The 18,386-nt window shown below is 37.5% G+C and overlaps 1 protein-coding gene across 2 annotated transcripts in view; it reads right to left on the reverse strand.

Moving 5' to 3' along the window:
* The window catches only part of LOC110104472 (CAAX prenyl protease 1 homolog), a 62,294-nt gene that overhangs the window by 32,157 nt on the left and 11,751 nt on the right, over positions 1–18,386 (reverse strand). For both annotated transcript variants that reach the window (XM_020833611.2, XM_028696210.1), the window contains exon 9: positions 6,847–6,909. In XM_020833611.2, the coding sequence (XP_020689270.1) occupies positions 6,847–6,909 (63 nt within the window). The remainder of the gene's footprint in view (positions 1–6,846; positions 6,910–18,386) is intronic.

The raw sequence follows: 18,386 nt of genomic DNA on the forward strand, positions 1-18,386 counted from the left end.
AACTAAATGGTATGCAAGTGCATCATAGCTAAATATTGAAATATATATAAGTATGTTATATAAATGCATTATGTAAATGTACCATACAAATGATTATGCATATCTTAACAAATACAACAATCATCATGTAAATGTATTATGCTTGTCACACAAATGCACTGTGTCATTTATACAGATGTGTCATGCCAATCCTCAATGTGCATTATGTTAAACATACAAATGCATTATACCAATCATGCAACATGCAACATGCATCATGCATCATGTAAACCATATGACTGCATTATGTAAAAATGAGCTGAAAAAGCATATTCTGCATGGGCCCCGACAAACATAACACATACACGCGACGTCTGAAGAAGTTGCACGGACTAAAGAAATAATGAATGAATTTTCAAGTGCACGAGATACATCGTACAAGTACATAAAATGACAAGTGTGTCACACTATTAAACTCTTGTCTGATCCTCCTCTTTGAATGGATCGGAGTTAACATGAACCATCAAACAAATATATGGTCTTAATGTTGACCGGAGTGTTTAATTTTATACGTTCATATTAGGCCTTCAAAGCCTCTTATAAGAAAAATTCAATATCAAAATACAAACTCTCGAAACCAACGCTCACTGAATGAACCGAAGTATTTGATTTTATATATCATGTTATGCCTTCAAGGTTTTTTATGAAGAAAATTCATATATTAAAATATATACTCTCGGTTCTGATATTTCTATGATAACTCCAAAAATTGGGAGTTGAACTCAACCCTTTGTTGGCAAACAAATAGAGTCAACAAGGTTTGACTAATGAAATGAAATTACCCATAATCCCCAATAATGACTGTGTTGAAAGCTAATCTCAACCGAAGGGGACTACTATTTAAAATGCCTCACAAACTCATGAAAATATAATCTTTTAAAGTGATTGCAAAATCACGCCAATGATGACCGTGTTAAAAATTAATATCAACCGAAGGAGTCAATATCTTTTAAACACCCCTAAATCTCAAAATTAATCATTAAGGGGCTTTGACTTTAATAAAAGTTGAAAACTCAAAAACAATCACTAAAATTTAAAATATCAAGATGAAATACATCAATTAATAACTTCAAGAAAAAATCCATCAACCATTCACAATAGTTTGTCGAGATAGATAAATTTCAAAATCACTTCAGCTTACAAAAAATGAATGTCTAGTCGAGAATATCACTATGATTCATTTTCAAACTATTTACTACTAGTAAGGATGGGGCACGTGTCCTCTAATCGATAGTCTCGCCGCCAAATGTCACTGCAAGTAAATAGTTATGATCAAGGCCCTCTGACCATGTGATTTTGCTATCAAAAGGTACCTATAAATTATGGTCATGATTAGATGTGTCAATTTTTGACACGACCCGAAACCCGGCCCAGACCCGACCTAGAAAAATCCGAGTTCAGGTTTACCAGTTTGTGAAACGGGTGTGGTTCGGGTTCAACATTTTGACCCATTTCAAGAATCGGGTCGGGTTCGGGTTGACGCAAAAACGGTGTGCCCACGTCGCCTGATACGTCGAGTCGCGTCATGCATGTCCCGTCTATTCGTGACGCGAGTCAGTAGCCCTGACGAGCCTCTTCGGCCTCTTCACCCGACACACCACCGCTGCTGTCACTGTCACTGTCGCTACGCTGCCACTGTCATTACTTCACCGCCGGCTTCAATTGAAACCGGAAGGAGGAAGTAGCGACAGGAGCTCAGATCACGTAAATTCGGGTCTTGTCAACCTGGTAACCCGGTGAGTGGGGTTCAGGTGGTGTCAAATAGCGTCAGGATAGTTCCGGGTTCGACCCAAACTCGACCCGTTGATCTGAATTGACTCCCCTAGTCATGGTCACAACCCATATGTTCCCTAATGGCTCTAAATCTTTAAGTAATGAATCAATAGGATATAATCGATATGACACAAAGCTCCTTGTTAGCTAAGGTGGACAAATTTATCCCTTTAGGCAAATATTTACTCCAAGTCTACAAGATACCCTTGTATGAAGCAACTCATGGCTGCAAACAAGAATCCTTCGGTCAGGTTGGGTCGACTACCATCTCTGACTGAGTAGACTAGGGACCATGATAGTCCGGAACGACGGAACCATAGAATCTTGATCGAATTCATCATCATTCCCCTCACTATCTGCTTTAAGTGCACTGTGATAAATTTTCAATTTTTCAATATTTAATTCTGCTTTTATTATACTATCGAGCTTCTAAGAGAGACTGTTCGTGAACATAAATAAATCGAACAACGTGTTATTCAAGCTCGTTCATTTAGCTATCGAGTATTTCTCAAATGTGTTCAAACTCGTTTGTTTACCTTATCAAAAGAACATGAGCGAGCCCTTATCGAGCCGAGCCACGAGCAGCTCGTCGAATGCTCGGTTCATTTGCAGCCCTACATGTGGGTGCGTCACAAAACGCACTTAGTAAAAATGTACGAGTACATTATACAATTGCAAGTGTATTATGCACAATGCTAAGCAACATACGAATGCACTTGAAAATATTCAAATTGCACGTATACAATATACAAATATATCATGCATACATACCAAACAACGTTCAAGCATACCATATGCACAAACTAAATGATATGCAAGTGCATCATAGATAAATATTGAAATATATATAAGTATGTTATATAAATGCATTATGTAAATGTACCATACAAATGATTATGCATATCTTAACAAATACAACAATCATCATGTAAATGTATTATGCTTGTCACACAAATGCACTGTGTCATTTATACAGATGTGTCATGTCAATCCTTAATGTGCATTATGTTAAACATACAATGCATTATACCAATCATGCAACATGCAACATGCAACATGCATCATGTAAACCATATGACTGCATTATATAAAAATGAGCTAAAAAAGCATATTCTGCATGGGCCCCGACAAACATGACACATACACGCGACGTCTGAAGAAGTTGCACGGACTAAAGAAATAATGAATGAATTTTCAAGTGCACGAAATGCATCGTACAAGTACATAAAATGACAAGTGCGTCACACTATTAAACTCTTGTCTGATCCTCCTCTTTGAATAGATCGGAGTTAACATGACTTGAACCATCAAACAAATATATGGTCATAGTGTTGACCGGAGTGTTTAATTTTATATGTTCATATTAGGCCTTCAAAGCCTCTTATAAAAAAAAATCAATATCAAAATACAAACTCTCGAAACCAACGCTCATTAAATTAATCGAAGTATTTGATTTTATATATCATGTTATGCATTCAAGGTCTTTTATGAAGAAAATTCATATATTAAAATATATACTCTCGGTTCTGATATTTCTATGATAACTTCAAAAATTGGGAGTTGAACTCAACCATCTGTTGGCAAACAAATAGAGTCGACAAGGTTTGACTAATGAAATGAAATTATCTATAATCCCCAATAATGGCTGTGTTGAAAGCTAATCTCAACCGAAGGGGACTACTATTTCAAATGCCTCACAAACTCATGAAAATATAATCTTTTAAAGTGATTGCAAAATCACGCCAATGATGACCACGTTAAAAATTAATATCAACCGAAGGAGTCAATATCTTTTAAACGCCCCTAAATCTCAAAATTAATCATTAAGGGGCTTTGACTTTAATAAAAGTTGAAAACTCAAAAAAACAATCACTAAAATTTAAAATATCAAGATGAAATACATCAATTAATAACTTAAAGCGAAAATCCATCAACCATCCACAATAGTTTGTCGAGATAGATAAATTTTAAAATCACTTCAGCTTACAAAAAATGAATGTCTAGTCGAGAATATCACTAGGATTCATTTTCAAACTATTTACTACTAGTAAAGATGGGGCACGTGTCTAATCGATAGTCTCGCCGCCATATGTCACTACAAGTAAATAGTTATGATCAAGGCCCTCTGACCATGTGATTTTGCTATCAAAAGGTACCACTAAATTATGGTCATGGTTAGGTGTGTCAATTTTTGACACGACCCGAAACCCGGCCCTGGAAAAATCCGAGTTCAGGTTTACCAGTTTGTGAAACGGGTGTGGTTCGGGTTCAACATTTTGACCCATTTCAAGAATTGGGTCAGGTTCGGGTTGACGCAAAAACGGTCTGCCCACGTCGCCTGATGTGTCGAGTCGCATCACGCGTGTCCCGTCTCTTCGTGACGCGAGTCAGTAGCCCTGACGCGCCTCTTTGGCCTCTTCACCTGACACACCACCGCTGCTGTCACTGTCACTGTCGCTACGCCGCCACTGTCATTACTTCGCCGCAGGCTTCAATCGAAACCGGAAGGAGGAAGTAGCGACAGGAGCTCAGATCACGTAAATTCGGGTCTTGTCAACCTGGTAACCCGGTGAGTGGGGTTCATGTGGTGTCAAATAGCGTCAGGATAGTTCCGGGTTTGACCCAAACCCGACCCGTTGATCTGAATTGACTCCCCTAGTCATGGTCACAACCCATATGTTCCCTAGTGGCTCTAATTCCTTGAGTAATGAATCAATAGGGTATAATCGATATGACACAAAGCTCTTTGTTAGCTAAGGTGGACAAATTTATCCCCTTAGGCAAATATTTACTCCAAGTCTACAAGATACCCTTGTATGAAGCAACCCATGGCTGCATACAAGAATCCTTCGGTCAGGTTGGGTCGACTACCACCTCTAACTAAGTAGACTAGGGACCATGATAGTCCGGAACGACAGAACCATAGGATCTTGATCGAATTCATCATCATTCCCCTCACTATCTACTTTAAGTGCACTGTGATAAATTTTTTATTTTTCAAGATTTAATTCTGCTTTTATTATACTCTAGATACTACATATCTGTTCAACGACTAGCCTTAATCGAAAGTTCTCTCTCATTATCGAGAGGGGTAATTAACTATAGGAGCTTACACCTATAGGAAACCAGAACTCATATCATAAAGTCATCGCAAAATGATGATGAAATCTCTAGCTAGTGTCTTATCTAAAAATCCAATCTTCTGAAAATTTACCTTGAAATCTAAACTCGTTAAAACTCTCCTCGCCGACACAAAAAAAGAGGTCGCCAAGAGGCTAGGAAGCGAATTTTCGGAGCCCACAAGTATTTCAAGAAATCTAGGTTTACGAGAACGGTTAATTGTCATTGCTTGTAAAATAGAGTTTAAAACAAGAACGGTTAATTGTCATTGCTTGTAAAATAGAGTTTAAAACCTTCAAATTACAAACATTTTTTTTTAAAAAGACCAAAATACAAGGAGTTGCATGCAAATAGTATTCAGATATAACATGCGCTCAATTTATGGGAAATATGATGTATATGGACCTCACCTTTTTATTTATAACTTTATTAGTATTTATTTATTTATTCAAGTTAGTATGAAACTAAGCTCACCTTACCTTGAAATTAGCCCTTGCTCACACTGTTTTGACCAGAGTCAAAAGCTGCAAACCTGAATTGAGATTGACTCGTTCAAACTCAACTCATAGCTGTGTTAGGTGCAGGGGTGTCAATTTTTGACACGACCCGAAACACGGCCCGAACCCAACCCGGAAAAATCCGGGTTCCGATCAACCCGAACCTGAAACGGGTCGGGTTCGGGTTCAACAAACCAACCCGTTTTAAAAATCGGGTTGGGTTCGGGTTGACCCAGCAACCCGAAATTGACCTGAAAGTGACACGAAAACTCATTTTTGACCCGAAAACACGAGATTGATCCATTTTTCACTCGAAAACCTGAGATTGACCCGATTTTTTACCCGAAAACTAGCAATTTTGGGTCAAACCCGGGTCATTCGTGTCGGGTCGGGTTCGGGTCCGGAAACCTGACCCGTTTTTAAAAACGGGTCGGGTTCGGGTTGACCCGATAGTGCCGGGTCAGTTACGGGTTCGACCCGAACCCGACCCGTTGACCCGAATTGACACCCCTAGTTATGCGTATGGTACATGACTAATATTGTCTAGATGTTTATAGGATAAAGCACATTGAACAAGTTAATCATTGACTGATTTACTTCTAAAGCATGAGATGTTTTTGCATCATATCTTTTGTAGTTTCATAGCTAAATTTAAAAGTTGTTTATTATACTTTACTTTAAGGTGCGTGAAGAAAATTTCGTGGCTCTTACTTGTGAGATATTATTAAACAAAATTTGTTAAACCAACGTCATAGGTAAAATATATGTGTGTATTCATGGATAGACACAACCTACACAAGACTTCTTTGTATCATATTTTCTTAAGATTTTCAATATCTACAAACCCATAAATCATATATTATCTAGCACACAACAGAGCACACGCAGTGCACTAACCTTACACCTACATTTACAAAGGTTATTTCTCCATCTCGAAACTGAGATCTCTCAATCGAGGCCCACCCTCATATAGTCTAACACAAATTCATAAATCACATGTTGATCAACTACAACTCTTACTAAACAGGCATTTCAAGGAATAGCATCATAATTTGAATTAATAAAAATTCCAACAACCTAACATGTTAGCTAGAAAGCACAGTAGGAAAAAACAAACAAACATATAAACAGAAAGCTCATATATGGAGCTCAAACAATTCATTGGTTCTTGTAGATACGTCTATATGCTTTGCCTAGTTAGGTGCTTCACAGCATGTAAGATGATCGGTGTTGCACAATATCAGAACTGGAAACATATCAAAATGTAATACTAAGTTAGAACTTAGAATTTTATTTGATGTAAAGCTTTTATGATCAAACAAAAATATTCCATGGTATGAAAAATTCGTCATTTGCTACGGATAGGGCCAAGTGATGAAAATGTATTGACAAAATAAAACAATGCATAAAATCACACCTGTTGGATTAATGTATCATAAAGAACAATGCGCTTGTTCTTGAAAAATCCATACATGTACGCCTGCCAAAGATCATATAAACCAAAATCAGAAGCATATTAACATTTAAAAAATTTTCGGACATATTGACAAGAAGTTCAGCATAAATCTAAGTAATCATATCAAGTTAATGGCTCCAAATTATTTTTCAAATAAGCATTAACTTTTGGAACCTGAGAATGGATCAGTCATGACAAACAATCCATTATCTTTACAGAGTTGTTGCACATGCCGCCTCAGTAAACCAAAAATCATGGTCAAAGAGGAGAGTAGGCAGCTGCAGCAATGATTGGATTGCCTACACCACGACCTAGATGTCACTGTTATTATAACTAGAGTTCACAGTTCCAAATCTTGGAAATTTTACATGGCATCTTAACAAGAGTTCCTAGAGCTTGAGAAACTTAGCTGTTACTGAAACTTGATCTTAAAATAAGTTTAAAAGGCTTGTACATGCATCAAAGATAAAAAATTCTACACAAATTTTACCACCAAGGAATTTCCTAATTATCATAGCCCTTCCGATAAGTATGGGAGTAGAATGTAATTTTATCCTATTAAGAGTATTTTTTCAACAATTAATAAAACAATGTAATGTCACAACTTATGAGAAATTTAGCTATTTTATTTTATCTATTTTATTTTCTCGCTAACATAGTTTCTAAAGAATGTAATGTCATTTGTAAAGAAAGAATCTCAAGAACAAAGACCCGTCTAAGTCAATGTGATGCATTATAACTCTTAGAGACTATTTGGGGTAGCTATAACATTTTGTAAAGTTGTTGTAGGGAAATTAACTTTTTGAAAAGTGCAATGAGTATTATAGATGTTTTCTTTAAAAAAAAAATCATACAATAGCTTTCTCATATCTACAACACATTAACAGATCTGGTTATAAAAGGCAACTATTTAAAACTATGGCCTAAAAAGCAAAACAATGAGAAAGCTGACTCAAACAAACCTTAAGGATTAAAATTCCAAGTCCATAAGTAGCTTCTTTACAAAAAAAAAAAAAATCATCCGCATTTGTTATGTTGTCATTTCGCATCATAACCACTCATTTACGACAATGCTATTATTCACTTCTTCCTACTTTGTTATCACTATTTCTTCACACCAGCTTTGTCGAGCAATGCTATTTTTTTCCATTTCCCAAATGCTGCTCCTTTCTCTGCTATCACTTTCTCCATCATGCACTCACAATTTGGTAAAGCTCAACAAGTAGACAATGAACTTCAAGCACTTTGGATGCACCAAGCTCAAGCAGACCCAAGCTCACATCAAGCTAAAGATCAGTAGATGTAAAACAATACAAACCGAAGAGAAGAATGCAAGATCCTTGCCTTGAGTATGAGGTATGTGGTCAAGTTTTGGGAAAATTTAGCAAGCATACTTATTGTTGAAATAATCATAAGTCCATGGCCAGCAATTTTCTATCTACAGCAATCAAGCATTTCATGAAATCAGCTTTCAAACTATAACAATCAAGCAATTTGAGGACGGCAAAGCCCTGCATTGGGTACCCACACGGCCACACCCACCCATGTACCCACCCATACACAATGGGTATGGGTATGCCCACGGCCTTGTGTGTGTCGGTATGGGTGGGTACTCAACATCGAGGGATAAATTGATTTACATTACCAATCACCGTATATCTTATATTACTGCAATCCTCACTACGTAGTGTGCAGCACTTAATCACGTTGCGACTACGGTAAATTCTGATATGCGGCTTGAAAGTTTGCAATTAGAGCAAAGGGCAACAAGCCTCAAGGCCATCAGCCCGTGGTAGACTGTGTTCAAAAAGCATGGAAAGTGGGTGGGTATAGGTGGGTAAGACATCTTGAAAGTCACCATGGGTGGGCGAAGCCTGTCGGAGTAAAGCTTGGGTACCCAATAGGTATCCAACCAGGATGCCATGTAGGACTTTGGAGGACAGCCCCTTTCTATCTAAAAAATCCAGGAATTCATGAAGAATAACTTTCCATTTTTGTTGTGCAATTAGTTCTAGATTTCATACTTAGACACTAATTTTCAAATTTTTTTCTTATTTTATTATTTCTCTACCTACTTATATAAATTCTCATCTTATTTTTAATATAATTCAATCATATAATCTCTCATTTTTTACTCTCCATCTTCTAATTTTATTTTTCAAAATGGTATTAGAGACATTAAGGTTTTACTCCCAATTAGGCTTATGTGTCATTCAAAATAGACTCTCTCTCTCTCCGAGGCTTACGCCTCGTGATCCATGAGGCGCACCTCAGAGGCCCAATTGCGCAATAATGGGTGAGGCGCACGCCTCATAGAGCCGGGTCCCACCCACTTAAGTTCCTAATAAAAAAAACCCTATTTCCTCACTTCTTTCATTCGGCCTACCCGAACTAAAAGGAGTTCTCCGCAAGCCTAGATCCGCGACCTAGCTTCCCTTGACCAGCCTTCCCGCCGCCTCGAGCCGATGAGCTTCTAGTGTTCAGCCGCCCTCTACGACACATCTACTACCGGTTTTAGGTATTTTTTAATTCAAGGCTATGTAGCACATATACTCTTATTTGTGAGACATGATGTATCAGACACGTTTCGAATACGAATACGCCTCCGATACGGCACAGATACATGTCGGATACGTGTGTCCTATTAAAAAATTGAAAAAAATGGTACCGGAACTCGGTAATGCTCGGTACCGCTAGGAAATGCTCAATACCGCTCAGTACCTCTCTGCAACGCTCGATACCATGCTCAGTATCAATGCTCGATACCGCTTGGTACCGAGAGGTGCCGAATGGTACCAAGCGGCACCGAGAAGCTAGAGAAGCTTTAAAACAAATCTTACAATAAAAATTAGTTCCAGGGGCACTGCCCCCGAAAACCCCCGCAGGTCAAACCCCGCTAGGGGGCAGCGCCCCCTTGGACCCCCGGCATATCTGCGACATAGATTCAAGGTATGATTTTTCAAGTTATAGAAAATCTAGGGTTTAAATTTTTTTAAGATTTTTTGTTTGATTTTGCATTTGTGCATTAGGAAATATGGTTAGAGGAAAGGAAAAGTCAAATATGTCACTGCGGCGTAACCCTTCTTGGAATTACAGTGTGCAGGTTGACGTAGGAGGCAGCAAGAAGACATACGCGTATTTGAAATGTAATTTTTGTGATAAGATGATGAAGGGAGGAGTTACCCGCATGAAGGAACACTTATACGGTTTACATAAAAACGTAGCACCTTATGCGAATGTGCCGGATAAGATTGAAGGAAGAAATTACAGCTAACATGAAGAAGAGTACCACTGCCAAACATTTACAACATGAGCAATCTGATAAATGGGTAGAGCATGGTGCTTACTACGGGAGCGAGAGTGGAAATGACTCTTCCTCCACTATACATAGTAGAGGTGCCCGGGGTCCTATGGACCAATATATGATTAATCTAGGAGAGGATAGAGGAAAAACACAAATGATGCATGCTGCTGGTACTAGAGAGGGTCGACGAAAGGTTTGCATGGATATTTGCAGATTCTTTTTTGAGAATATCATTCCATTTAATGTTGCGACATCGCCGGCCTATTTCAATATGTTGTGATCTATAGGGTTGTATGGAAGAGGGTTGAAGGCACCTTCCATGTACGAGTTGCGGACATAGATTTTGAAGGAAGAGTTGCAGAACACAGAGCGGAGTATTGATGAGATTAAAAGGACATGGAGTGAGACATGTGTTACCATTATGTCAGATGGATGGTCTGACATGAAGAACAAGAGCATGATTAATATCTTTGTAAACAATCCCTATGGCACGGTGTTTTTACGATCAATTGAAACTTTAGATGAGGTTAAAAATGTTGATTTCATTTTCAATTTATTAGATGGGGTTATTGAGGAGATCGGGGAGCAATTGGTTGTTCAAGTTCAAGTGGTGACTAATAATGCCAGCGCATACAAAGCAGCTGGTCAGATGTTGATGGAGAAGAGGAAACACCTCTATTGGACACCCTACGCGGCGCACTATATTGATTTCATATTGGAGGAACTTGGTGATCTACCTCAACACAAGAGTGCCCTTTCTAGGGTGAAGAAGATTACAAAGTTTATCTACAATCACTCATGGGTCTTTGCCTTAATGAGAAAGTTCTCGAAGAAGGAAATCATTTGCCATGTTACCACTAGGTATGTTATTACATTTGTGCACCGCAAAGAATTTTCAATTTCTAATGCAAGTTTATCCTACAAGTTTGCCACATCTTATTTGACACTGCAGAGCATGTTGGATGTTAGGCAACCTCTTGAAGCCATGTTTACATCAACACAATGGCTTAATTGTGCATGGGGCAAGAAACCTGAGGAGAAGGAAATACGAAGGTTGATTCTGAATAATAAATTTTGGGCAAGTGTGACCTATGCCATATTGAGCACAAGACCCTTAGTACAAGTGCTACGATTAGTGGATGTCGAGAATAAACCAACCATGGGTTTTATATATAATGCAATGGATAAAGCAAATGAGTTGATTGCACATAACTTGGGAGGAGAGGAGGCCAATTATAGAGAGAATTAGGATATCATCGATGCTCGGTGGGAGGTCCAGTTACACCGTCATCTACATGCAGTGGTGTATTATCTCAATCCTCAATTTCAGTATTCAGAGAAGAAATCCTCAAATCCAGAGGTGAAGTCGGGCTTGTACCATTGCATGGAGCGGCTGATACTGGACCAGACTGTCAGGGAGCTTGCATATTTAGAACTAGTTTAATTTCGGAATAGGAAGGGATATTTTGGTCTGCAAGCAACAAAATCTACTATTGTCAAACGCTCTCCAGGTAAGCTTATTTTTTGTAAAGTAACCATATATGCATAACACTTTAATATGTTTTGATTATCATTTGTCTTCTTGAAAATAGTTGAATAATGGATCCAATTTGGTGATCTGGGCAGATTTTGCACCAGCAATATTTGCTAATCTAAAGATGTAGAATCTATAACTAGTTAATCTAAGACATGTAATGGTTAGTTTTTTTATTCAATATAATTTCCAATTCCAATTTTCGATCTTGTGTGCCAGCTGAATTTATACTTCTTCAACTGTGATAAAAGTGTGACTAGTTAATTCTAAGAGAAATCATCTCCTTGTACCAGCATGAGATGAAGATTTAATCATTTTGGTGACATCTTTCATTTACTTAGTTTCATCTATTATTTGGTTATTGGTAATGCAAGAGTTCATATTTTGATCAAATTGTATATACTTGGAATTTCAACTGCAGCATAACTTTTTCATAGTTTAAAATTGTGTAATAAGAGACGCGCCTGCACAATTTAACGCTCAAGAGCCTCATTGCTTAAGCAATTATGGGTCTAGGTGAGGCTTACGAGCCTCAGAGGCCCAATTGCGCAATAATGGGTGATGCGCACGCCTCATAGAGCCGGGTCCCACCCACTTAAGTTCCTAATAAAAAAACCCTATTTCCTCACTTCTTTCATTCGGCCTACCCGAACCAAAAGGAGTTCTCCGCAAGCCTAGATTCGTGACCTAGCTTCCCTTGACCAGTCTTCCCGCCGCCTCGAGCCGATGAGCTTCTAGTGTTCAGCCGCCCTCTACGACACATCTACTACTGGTTTTAGGTATTTTTTTAATTCAAGGCTATGTAGCACAGATACTCTTATTTATGAGGAATGATGTATCAGACACGTGTCAAATACGAATACGCCTCTGATACGGTACGAATACATGTCGGATACGCGTGTCCTATTAAAAAATCAAAAAAAGGCACCGGAACTCGGTACCGCTCGGTATTACTCGGTACCGAAACTTAGTACCGCTCAGTACCTCTCTGCAACGCTCGATACCATGCTCAGTATCAATGCTCGATACTGCTCGGTACCGAGAGGTGCCGAATGGTACCAAGCGACACCGAGAAGCTAGAGAAGCTTTAAAACAAATCTTACAATAAAAAATAGTTTCAGGGGCGCTGCCCCCGAAAACCCCCGCAGGTCAAACCCCGCTAGGGGGCAGCGCCCCCTTGGACCCCCGGCATATCTACGACATAGATTCAAGGTATGATTTTTCAAGTTATAGAAAATTTAGGATTTAAATTTTTTAAAGATTTTTTGTTTAATTTTGCATTTGTGCATTAGGAAATATGGTTAGGGGAAAGGAAAAGTCAAATATGTCACTGCGGCGTAACCCTTCTTGGAATTACAGTGTGCAGGTTGACGTAGGAGGCAGCGAGAAGACATACGTGTATTTGAAATGTAATTTTTGTGATAAGATGATGAAGGGAGGAGTTACCCGCATGAAGGAACACTTATACGGCTTACATAAAAACGTAGCACCTTATGCGAAAGTGTCGGATAAGGTGAAAGAAGAAATTACTGCTAACATGAAGAAGAGTATCACTACCAAACATTTACAACATGAGCAATTTGATAAAAGGGTAGAACATGATGCTTACTACGGGAGCGAGAGTGGAAATGACTCTTCCTCCACTATACATAGTAGAGGTGCCCGGGATCCTATGGACCAATATATGATTAATCCAGGAGAGGATAGAGGAAAAACACAAATGATGTATGCTGCTGGTACTAGAGAGGGTCGACGAAAGGTTTGCATGGATATTTGCAAATTATTTTTTGAGAATGTCATTCCATTTAATGTTGCGACATCGCCGGCCTACTTTAATATGTTGTGATCTATAGGGTTGTATGGGAGAGGGTTGAAAGTACCTTCCATGTACGAGTTGCGGGTATAGATTTTGAAGGAAGAGTTGCAGAACACAGAGCGGAGTATTGATGAGATTAAAAGGACATGGAGTGAGACAGGTGTTACCATTATGTCAGATGGATGGTCTGACATGAAGAGCAAGAGCATGATTAATATCCTTGTAAACAATCTCTATGGAACGGTGTTTTTACGATCAATTGAAACTTTAGCTGAGGTTAAAAATGTTGATTTCATTTTCAATTTATTAGATAGGGTTATTGAGGAGATCGGGGAGCAATTGGTTGTTCAAGTGGTGACTGATAATGCCAGCGCATACAAAGCAGCTGGTCAGATGTGTGGGGCAAGAAACCTGAGGAGAAGGAAATACGAAGGTTGATTCTGAATAATAAATTTTGGGCAAGTGTGACCTATGCCGTATTGAGCACAAGACCCTTAGTACAAGTGCTACGATTAGTGGATGCCGAGAAGAAACCAACCATGGGTTTTATATATAATGCAATGGATAAGGAAAATGAGTTGATTGCACATAACTTGGGAGGAGAGGAGGCCAATTATAGAGAGAATTAGGATATCATCGATGCTCGGTGGGAGGTCCAGTTACACCGTCATCTACATGCAGTGGTGTATTATCTCAATCCTCAATTTCAGTATTCAGAGAAGAAATCCTCAAATCCAGAGGTGAAGTCGGGCTTGTACCATTGCATGGAGCGGCTGATACTGGACCAAACCGTCAGGGAGCTTGCATATTTAGAACTAGTTTAATTTCGGAATAGGAAGGGATATTTTGGTCTGCAAGCAACAAAATCTACTATTGTCAAACGCTCTCCAGGTAAGTTTATTTTTTGTAAAGTAACCATATATGCATAACACTTTAATATGTTTTGATTATCATTTGTCTTCTTGAAAATAGTTGAATAATGGATCCAATTTGGTGATTCTACCCCTGAGTTACAAAGTTTTGCAGTTACTCAGTTAGAGTTTTGGGCCTCACTTGTTCTTCCTCTAGGCATGAGCGAAAATGGAGCACATATAGTCAAGTGCAAACGAAGAGAAGAAATCGACTTTCAACACTCAGAATGAACTCTCTTGTGTATATTATGCACATCAAGGGGTTGAGAGATAAAAGGTTGAGAAACAAGGTGTTAAATGATGATGATGACCCTTTGGTGTGTGATGATGTGGCATATGATAATGAGTAATTCATAGATGATGAGACAGGTTTGTTATTATCAGACCTGCAGCTAGAGGATCTAAGTTTGAATGTCTTGAGAGGCGAAGAAGATCAAGTGGGCACATCCACTAATACCGTAGCACAACAAACAAACAAAGGCATCTTACAATTTCTTATGTGCTATTACATTTAAAATATATGCAATTAACAATACATTAATCATTCTTATTAAATAAGGAAGAGAAAAGTGAGTAACATTAAAGATGATGAAGATTTAACATTCATAGATGCAACTGGATATGAAGATGCCTCCCTTGAAAACCCATTTAGTGATTGGACATAATTGGTTTTAGATGTTCTTTCTTATTTATATTTTGGGAGTTTTGATAGACTTATATTTGTGATTTTGATCTTTGAATTATGCTATGAGATGCATATATTGCATCTATTTTATTGTTTTCCACTAATTTCACTTCACATTTAGATGTTTTTATTATATAATAGACTCTTACTGTTATTTACCTGCTAGAATACTTAAATTCTCATTTACGTAATTCTTCGTCCGTGAGGCTTACGCCTTGCCTTTGGACGAAAAACATCTCGAGGCATATTTACGCAATTTTAAACCTTAGTCAATGGTAAAAACTATCAATTCCAACACTTGAAATCAACTTCAAAAAGAAAACTCAAATTAAAAAAATAAAAAATCCATGATGAAATACTAAATTGATAACTTTCAAATAAAACGAAAAAAAAAAAAAAGTCAACTATCATTTTACTATTTCAACGGATAGTAAACCAAAGATAATCAACTATTCTAAAGTTTAGTTACATAAAAAAGTAAATTTTTATATACCCTCACAATGAAAGAGAAGAAAACTACCATTTGGATAGGAGAATCGAGAGTTTCAGATCATAAAACATGAGACAAAAATGCCTTCCATAATCATAACCCATAAAAATTATAATGTCCAAATTGCATATTGAACATTATAAAAAAATGGGCCAAAATAGTTTCAGTCATGCTCTCAAGGATCTCAAACTTGACTCAATGCTTTTAGTATCCAACATAGATTGCAGCTGACTATCAATCAACAAACTCACTTGACTAAAAAAATGTGTTGCTAATTTCTTGTATGATCAGTAACTTACAAAACTTAAACTCAAGGAGGATGATTGGTAGTACAGAGATGTGCTAAGAAATCCACCTAAAGAATGATTCCTCAAGTAAGGTACGAGCTCAGACAATGAATTGTATATCCACCAAATCCTAACTTCAAAATACAAACATACTTCAAATAATAACACCGATGTATGGCTTTGGCACTATCACCTTGGATACCCAAACTTTACTAACCTTCAAAAATTAATTGCTTCTCTATCCACCAACAAAAAAATTGAAGGATTTTTAGTGTTAGATTTATCATCTAGTTAAACACACTCGTAATTCTTATCCTAGTCAAATAAAACTTCTCAGCCTTTTGCTTTACTCCATAGTGACGTGTAGGGACCATCTAAAGTTAGAAATATATCTAGTGCTAGTTATTTCCTATATCAGAAATCATACCCGTCTCACTTGGGTCATTTTAGTGAAAAAAAATTTTGAGGCATGACGCATTTTTAAATATTTATGCTATCTTAAGAAATGTAAATTCTCAGATGCCCTAATTCTTAGAACCTAAAAAAATTACAACTAAATATATCAAGGGTATTATTCTGAAATACTCCCCAAATTAAAAAAAAGGTTCAAAAGATATTCACCAAACATTAGAAAAATTTACACTTCCATAGACGTAATCTTTGTCATCAACTTTATTACTCCAATCTTGAAATTCAAGGGTAGAAAATTCAAAAACAAGAATTTCAATTTTGGAAGTTATTTGATCATCCATTATCAGCTTCTACCAAACTCATGGACAATGAATAGTTCTCATTGCCCCTCATCAATATACTATAGCCTCACAAAAACTACAAACTCTATCATTACCTTCTCATCAGACCTAATCTAAGGAGAATGAACTTCAGGTCTATATTAAAAAGAAAAAGATAAACCAAGGGGAGCAATCAGCATATCTCCGGCACACTCAAAAATCCAAATCTGATACAAATGAAGTAGAAACTAGTGAGAAAAAATCCACACATGATCATATTGATCTCCATCGTCCTATTTCCTTAAGAAAAGGGGTGAGGTCATGTATCAAGCACACAATCTATGCTTACATGACTTTAACGGGCTTTCATCTAGATTTTATACTTTTATCACTTCTCTTGATAAAATATAGATTCCAAAAAACATTCATAAGGCTCTGAAAACCCCTAGGGAGAAGAAACTGCAATGAAAGATATTTGGGCCATAAAAAGGATGGTACATGTGAAATTTCTAAACTTCCACCAAGAAAATGTTAGGTTGGATGGAAATGGAACTTTGCAATCAAATATATGTAGATGTGTGAGTGAAAAATTTAAAGACCAACTTGTTGCAAAAGGGTGCATTCAATCATATGATATTGACTATCAAGAAATTTTCTCCCCAATTGTCAAATTCAACACAATTCAAGTTTTGCTCTCTTGCTGCAAATTTGGATCGACCTCTTCATCAACTTGACATGAAGAATGATTTTCTTGATGGGGATCTTTGGGAGAAAGCATACATGGAGTTCCCACTTATATTTAAAAATAATAGAAACATCAATTAGCTATGTCGACTCAAAAAAAAACTCTATATAGACTAAAACAATCTCCTTGTGTCCGGTTTCACAAATTCTCCAAATATATTGAAAAGTGAAGATACAATGTCACAGTGATCACACTTTCGCCTAAAGAAGAAAAGGTGATTTTGATCGTCTAGGCAAATGAAATTATATTAATAGGTGGCTTCGAGAGCTAACCAAATTAAAAGGTTTTTTAGCAAGAGAATTTGAAAGAGCAAAAAAAACTTGAGAAATCTAAAATACTTTCTTAGAATGAAAGTGATACAATCAAAACAAGGTCTTGTTGCTTCCCCGATGAAGTATATTCTTGAACTTCCTTAATAAAGAGAATTGTCTGCATGTTAGTCTGCAGATATTATGATGTACCCAACAAAGAAAATAGGAATCACCCCTAAAAATTATGGTTTAAAAATCGTTTGAGGTGCACGCCTCAAGGCGCGACTCAAATTAAGATGCACAAGGAGCGCCTCAAGGCTTAAGCCAAGCTGGCTCCAATGAGACTTACGCTTTTTAAATGAGGTGTGCAGGTCAAGGATTAACACCTAGAGGCATTTCAAGGTGGTACCTCAATTCGATTAAATTTTATAAATTATTTAATATATATATTATTATTATCAATATAAACTCTATTCTAATATATTACTTCATGGGCTCCAAGCAGAATCAAGACCAGGAAGCCTCATGCAAGCTGAATCTTCTTCGTGTGTATTGTATTCTTCTTCCTTCTTTGTATGCAACCTAATGTGCATTTTCTTCTACGTCATCGCACCCTAGTGCAAAGTAGGGCATCATGATTCATCAGGATCGAGAACAGGATTGGGAAGCCGTGCGTAAGCATCTTCTTTGCAGTGGAAAAGAAAACTGGAAATTTACTACTCGGCCTAGGTCAGTTATCTAGCCAGT

The sequence above is a fragment of the Dendrobium catenatum genome, unplaced genomic scaffold, assembly GCF_001605985.2.
Source record: "Dendrobium catenatum unplaced genomic scaffold, ASM160598v2 fragScaff_scaffold_80, whole genome shotgun sequence".
Classification (NCBI taxonomy): domain Eukaryota; kingdom Viridiplantae; phylum Streptophyta; class Magnoliopsida; order Asparagales; family Orchidaceae; genus Dendrobium; species Dendrobium catenatum.